The sequence below is a fragment of the Saccoglossus kowalevskii genome, chromosome 22 (genome assembly GCF_978046115.1).
Source record: "Saccoglossus kowalevskii chromosome 22, keSacKowa6.1, whole genome shotgun sequence".
NCBI classification, from domain to species: Eukaryota; Metazoa; Hemichordata; class Enteropneusta; family Harrimaniidae; genus Saccoglossus; species Saccoglossus kowalevskii.
The window spans coordinates 29,164,789-29,171,144 of NC_140662.1; the positions used below are offsets into that span (position 1 = coordinate 29,164,789).

Here is a 6,356-nt window from a genome sequence, read left to right on the forward strand (position 1 = left end):
ACCTGATGTGATCTCTCCTTCTCACCTACAATCTCCATCACCTCCATCTCATCGTCATCATAATCATCATTATTATTATCATTATCATCAACAGGAATCAACTCTTCAAATTCAGAGGCTACAAGTGGCTCTGTGGCCATCGTAGGAGACTCTGGTACATCTGGTGTCTCTATGACTTTCTCTACAGTAATATTCATTGTATCACCAGATTTCTTGGCAATGGTCTTAGCTACAGCTAGTTCTTCTGTTATACATGAATAAAAAAATGATCACATGTAAAAATGTTTTTTTGAAATTGAAAAAGTGATATAATCTGTTGTTGATAAATGAAAACTTAATTCTCCATTGGCAACTTTTGAAAAGTGAACAGAAACCAGCCTTGCAATAAACAATTATAATCTTCATGGCGTGCAAATAATTTTAAATAGCTACAGCATGAAGTATATGATGCATGCTTTCATATCAGATGTAACAATTCTCATGCTAGATATTCTGACCTGTTTTAATGATATACAGTACTAATTAAATGTAGGTCATAACGTATGTATCCAAAAGTATTAAGCATGCTGACCGTACCACTTTTAAGGAGCCCAGTGTTTTGATTTCTGCCAGGTAATACTAACTGACTAAATGGGGTAGTTCCAAGTTGCTAATGTCCAGAAAATTGCTTTAGAATTGATAATAATAATGTCTCAATTTATATTAGGGACAGATGTATTATCAGTTGGGACAGGCACTTTTATTCACCAACCTGTTCAACAGACAGGTAATTTTCATTTTCAACCCCTGTACAATGAATGATCATTACAATGGCAAAACAAAAACATCTTCTCTCCTGCACTACCATACTCGTCTGACTTTATGCCAACAAAAGTTGTGTTTACTCTATACTGGAACATTTAAATATGATTTATTACAAAAATTTCCTCTTGAACACTATTAAATCATCAAATTGCAAACATTAACTGTTTATAGCAATTTCTCATCTTGATAAAGATTTTGTAAGAATATATGAAAATGATTGTGGAGGTTTATTTTGTAAAATTGATAGCAATATATTTATACATATGAATTGCATTTTTGCAATATTTTCTACAGACTAGGTGATAAATCCGGTTTGGTGAAGTGAATTATGATAATGCAGTTGAGCTACCAGTGAGCAGGTCCCAACACATAATTAATTTATGAATTATTTTTAAAATTCAAGTTGATCAAATCAGGCTAATCAAATTATTAAAATGGGAAATATCACCACACCAGTATGTGCTCTCAGCAGATGTGAAAATAATTGTCTGCTACACTGTGATCATAAAATTATAAATAAATTGTATTAGTTATTCATGAGAAGTCTACAATGTAGGAGTTATGAATATTGTATTATATTTCATAAATCAGTTTTTTTCTAAATAAACACAAAAACTTACATTTTTTTTTATATTCATGAGTTTGGGACTTGAATTAAAACAGTGACAAAAAGATGACATAAAGATTCATGTATTTGACTACTAATCAAACAGATTTTCTGAATTTTCACTATATGTTTTTTGTTTGTTTTTTATTATACCCTGATAACAAAATCTGGTTACTAAATTACTTTGGTACAAAAAAATTGTATAAAATCCATGGTAACAGCAAAATTGGGGTAAACAGGTGTCATCATATCTCAAAATTTAGTTACATAACAATTACATAAATAGATATGATACACACAAGCATGTTAATGCACCTGCACATAACAAAAGAATATTGCAGCTTTTATTCATTTTACTTCTCTGAGAATTGGATGTCAGCCATACTGATTGCACAACATGCTGACTTGACTGTAAATACTTATTTGAAACTCTGAGTCATGCATATCAAACAATACTAAAATAGCTATGCAAACTCAATACCTTTTAAATGAATTTAATCTATAAAAGCTGCTGCGTGTAGACTGTCTAACATAAATGTCATGAGTACAACTAGGACTACAGATATGGTAATAATGGACTTAAAACTCAAAAGGCCCCTCTTCATAAAAATATACAAGTTTTCATTTCTTGTTGTTGTTAATTTGCCACATTATATTATGGCAATGCAATCCATCTAATAGAAATATTTTATTTCTTTATTTGCAAATTTTTTTTAGAAAAAACAGTAATACTACTTTACTATTGTAATTATCTAAACATATTGTAAATTACAGTTGTTTATATGGTGTCTTATCAACAACAAAAATAGTAACATACATGTAGTGCCTGCCATATGGACACTCATAGCAGTGGAGATCCTCTAAAAAAATGACATTATATATTCTAGGTATGTAGTCATTTCTACATTTGTAACAGAAGACATTGGAACTTCGCAAAACATGACTGTACCAAATTTCACAAAGTACCAGAGGTTGTGAAAACATAAATTTACGAGACAAAGGCTTTGTTAGAAAAAAAATGCTTATATCTCAAAAAATAAAATTAAAATAAATGCATGTAGATTTTTTTCTTTAATGATGATTGTAATAACTATGCAAGCCATTGTACATCAGATAATGACTAATATCACTGTGACAACCGCAAGTAATTTACATATGACATGGCGGCCATATTGATTGTTTTGGTCTGAGAAAACAAAATGTCTGCCTTTCAAATTTGATGCATCATACAGACAAGATTTTAAAATTGTTACAAGCCCAGTTTTTTTAAACCTTTTTGATAGTCATGCATATCCCTTACTACCTTTTCATAACCAAATTATTGTTTGGTTGCAAAGATATTGTTCACTTTCTATTCTCTCTGGTAAATTTGAAACAAACAAATCCCCCAGTTTTGTGACTAAGCCAGAATCGTTGATAAATAAAGCTGACATTTTTCAACAAATCGTCTCTATTTCCACAATGACAAAATATTGCCCCAGAGGAGAATCATTAATTTGGATATACATGTATGTGTATATGGGAAAATAATCATCTCAGCAATCTTGGAAATTTCAGAACTAAACATGTACAAAGTCTATCAGGTAAATAGCTTACTATAAAGCATAAAATGAGAGAACATAACCTTTAGTGGGTCATTAATTTAGTTTCAAGGTAAGGGATACTGGTGAAATAATGATAAACAGAGAATGGTCTTCACAAACACAACTCTTGTAATTAGACATCCCCAAGGCTTGCAAAAATAAAGTAATTTTACTTTTTATGATGGTAAACAAATTGTAATGATTCCAGGATTTTATAGGTATAGTATAGTGATTTTTGATTTACGGATAAATAAAATGAAATTACATTAACGAACGTGACTGATAACTTTTACTATAAAAACCTTAGCATCCCGTTGGCAGGCCAGTCACACTGGTTCTCACTACAAGAGGTTACGATCCCCCCTGCCAAATGCTAAGGGAAACTGAAACGTATATATACATATTTACATACAATATTGTCCACCTATGCGGATCTGTTGGTGCAAGGTTTTTATGACCGTATGCCCTTACCGACGAGTATAGTATAGTATATTTTATTTGACTCAAATTAATGAATTGGAAATACATTAACCATGGTCAATAATCATACACAAAAAAAAAACCACAATAACAAGAAATACAGATATTAAAAATCTTAAATAATTAATAAAATGTTAAAACAGATAACACTAACAACTATTAGGTATTACATTGTAAAATTATGTTAATAAACTTTCCTAGACTATTGGCAATGAAACTGTCTTTTATTCCCATAATATGCACAAACATATCTTCTTTTGGTAATTTTAAAATATTATCATTGTATAATGATAGAGTAGGTGAACTACTTCAATAGCTATCTGTTAGCAACAATCTCAGCTTTGAGGCGATACAAATCGAGATGTGTATGGATAAATTAAGATTCTGCTTTTGTTATTTTGTCTAAAATGGTACCTGGTGCAGCCCACCAAAAATGTTCTTATCACTTACTCTTACAACAGAGAGGCTGGGGGTGATGATTAGCGTTCAGGTTAGGGGTTCAAAAAACTCTTTCCAAAGCTAAATTTTTCAAAGCATGACCAGAAACACTGAAGCTTTTCTAATGAAAACATTTCCAATTTTCAATGGAAAATAAATTAATAATTGCATTTGTTGTATACTGGATTATTAAAATGAGACTTATGCATGCGCTAGGAATAGAGCAAATATGGTATACAAATTATTGACCTTCAATTCTTATAAACTAGTTTGTTGTGGTATTTATACAGATGCATCAGCTGGTTTTATTTGTAAACATTAACTCATATATACACAGTCAGAACAATGAGACAGATACGTCTGTTAATGCAGCACATCTGTGCACAGATTAAAACGCAGCAGGTTTATAGCTGGGCTAGAAACAACTGCGTCACAACAATTTGGAAATACAAAAGCTAACCATCCAGAGGGAGGGCAAATGAGTAATGCAACGCCACAAAATAGAAGCTATTCCATGATTCGATCACGAACCGAATACACAAACAAAATAAAATAGAAACTTACCATCACTATTCATGTAAATCTGCAAAAAAAAAATATTATATATATGAGCAACGTATACAAATCAGTGGGTGGAATTTTTGATGCAACAAAAAAGAAAAATAACGAACACAAAAACAATATGGCGGACGGTGAACTTACTTCGTCGTTTTCTTCGTCAACGTATTTAATACGGATTTTATCCTGATCCAAAACGCATTTTATCTGAAAAAATAACATACAATAATAAGAATTAAACCTGACATCGTCGTATTTATCGTAAAGAAGTTTTCTAAATTTGTATTAACCGGGAAAAAGTAAAAAGTACCTACCATGGCCTCAAAGTTTTCCCATGATATGTCATAGGTCAGTTGATAAACATTAGTACCACTGTCCGTACGAACGGCCAACGCGAAATTTTCAGACATCTTCAACGAAGTAGTTTCGGTAGATTTGATATTAAAATGAGGGGATGCCCCAAATATAGGGTTAAAACTGGTTCCGACAGTTCGTTTTGTCCAATCCTATGTCACTACGCACATATTTCGAACACCGTGATGGGTTGTTGTCATACATATCTTATCACACCTACGTTAGAATGTAACCATACGCCGCAGAAAAAATAAACACAATAATATTGATTTACATTTAGTAAATGAGCATAAACTGTCACTTACTATTGTAATGTGATCCATATATAGCTACAGTGTATTCAATTTGATTAATTCAGTAGTGTGGAATACCATTTTCAAGAAAGGTTTTTCATGCGGATTGATATGATGCAGTGTTTTTGTCACGGGCCAAAATAAAAATGACGTCATTCTTTCACAGACCCGATGAGTGATCAATGCAGCCCTGGGTGAGCAAGGTGTGCATGACATGTTATCATCTTTGATACTAACACAGTCCCTCTATTATAGATACTAGTAGATAGATGACTGTGATACTAGATGAAATAAGTACACGTCCACGTTGGAGCCAAAGTCATTGTTTAGTTGGAATTGGACTTTGAAATGCGAATTTCCGCTTAAAGGTGACGTTCGGAAAAAATATAATACTGGTACTTAAAATTGTTGTCAAATTACACCAACAATGCCAGAACGTATGATATATATATATTTGGTTATAATAAATATATATTGTATTTTAAATGTTACAAAACGAAATTGGATGACAAAAAGTTGTCTTCACGGTGTTGGTAAAAAATAATAATGAATTGAATCTTATTAAAATCCGATGTAGGTATATACACGCTTTATTATGTTATTGTTTTCTTTAATTTCATAGTGGTGTGAATAATAATAATTCAGTTAAAATATAATGAATATAATATAATATTTATCAACTATCTTGGACTGGGTTCGATAATCTACATATAATTATGTAATTCAGCCAATGACCGGGTAAGCGCATTTCCTGAGTATTTGAGGTAAACACTTTTCTGTGCAGCTTTATTCTTTCATTAATAATTTTCTCATATAACATTTTCGGCGTCGAGCGCGACATTTTGTAAAGTAAAGTAAAGTAAAGTAAAGTAAAGTAAAGTAAAGTAAAGTAAAGTAAAGTAAAAGTAAAGTAAAGTAAAGTAAAGTAAAGTAAAGTAAAGTAAAGTAAAGTAAAGTAAAGTAAAGTAAAGTAAAGTAAAGTAAATAAAGTAAAGTAAAGTAAAGTAAAGTAAAGTAAAGTAAAGTAAAGTAAAGTAAAGTAAAGTAAAGTAAAGTAAAGTAAAGTAAAGTAAAGTAAAGTAAAGTAAAGTAAAGTAAAGTAAAGTAAAGTAAAGTGATTTTTGATTTACGGGTATGTAAAACGAAATTACATTAACGGATGTAACTGACAACTTTTCCAATGAAATCCTTAGCACCCCGTTGGCAGGCCAGTCACACTGGTTCTCACCACAAGAGGTT

The 6,356-nt window shown here is 31.3% G+C and overlaps 1 protein-coding gene across 2 annotated transcripts in view; it reads right to left on the reverse strand.

Moving 5' to 3' along the window:
• Positions 1-5,018, reverse strand: part of LOC100372432 (next to BRCA1 gene 1 protein-like) — a 39,513-nt gene extending 34,495 nt beyond the window's left edge. Inside the window, exons 1-4 of one of the 2 annotated variants that reach the window (XM_002736625.4) lie at positions 4,785-5,018; positions 4,615-4,677; positions 4,477-4,495; positions 3-244 (exon numbers count right to left, since the gene is read on the reverse strand). In XM_002736625.4, coding sequence (XP_002736671.1) covers positions 3-244; positions 4,477-4,495; positions 4,615-4,677; positions 4,785-4,880 — 420 coding nt within the window. In that variant the 5' untranslated portion in view covers positions 4,881-5,018. The remainder of the gene's footprint in view (positions 1-2; positions 245-4,476; positions 4,496-4,614; positions 4,678-4,784) is intronic. The other variant, XM_006818804.3, reaches the window with a different exon arrangement.
• Positions 5,019-6,356: the final 1,338 nt, after the last annotated feature.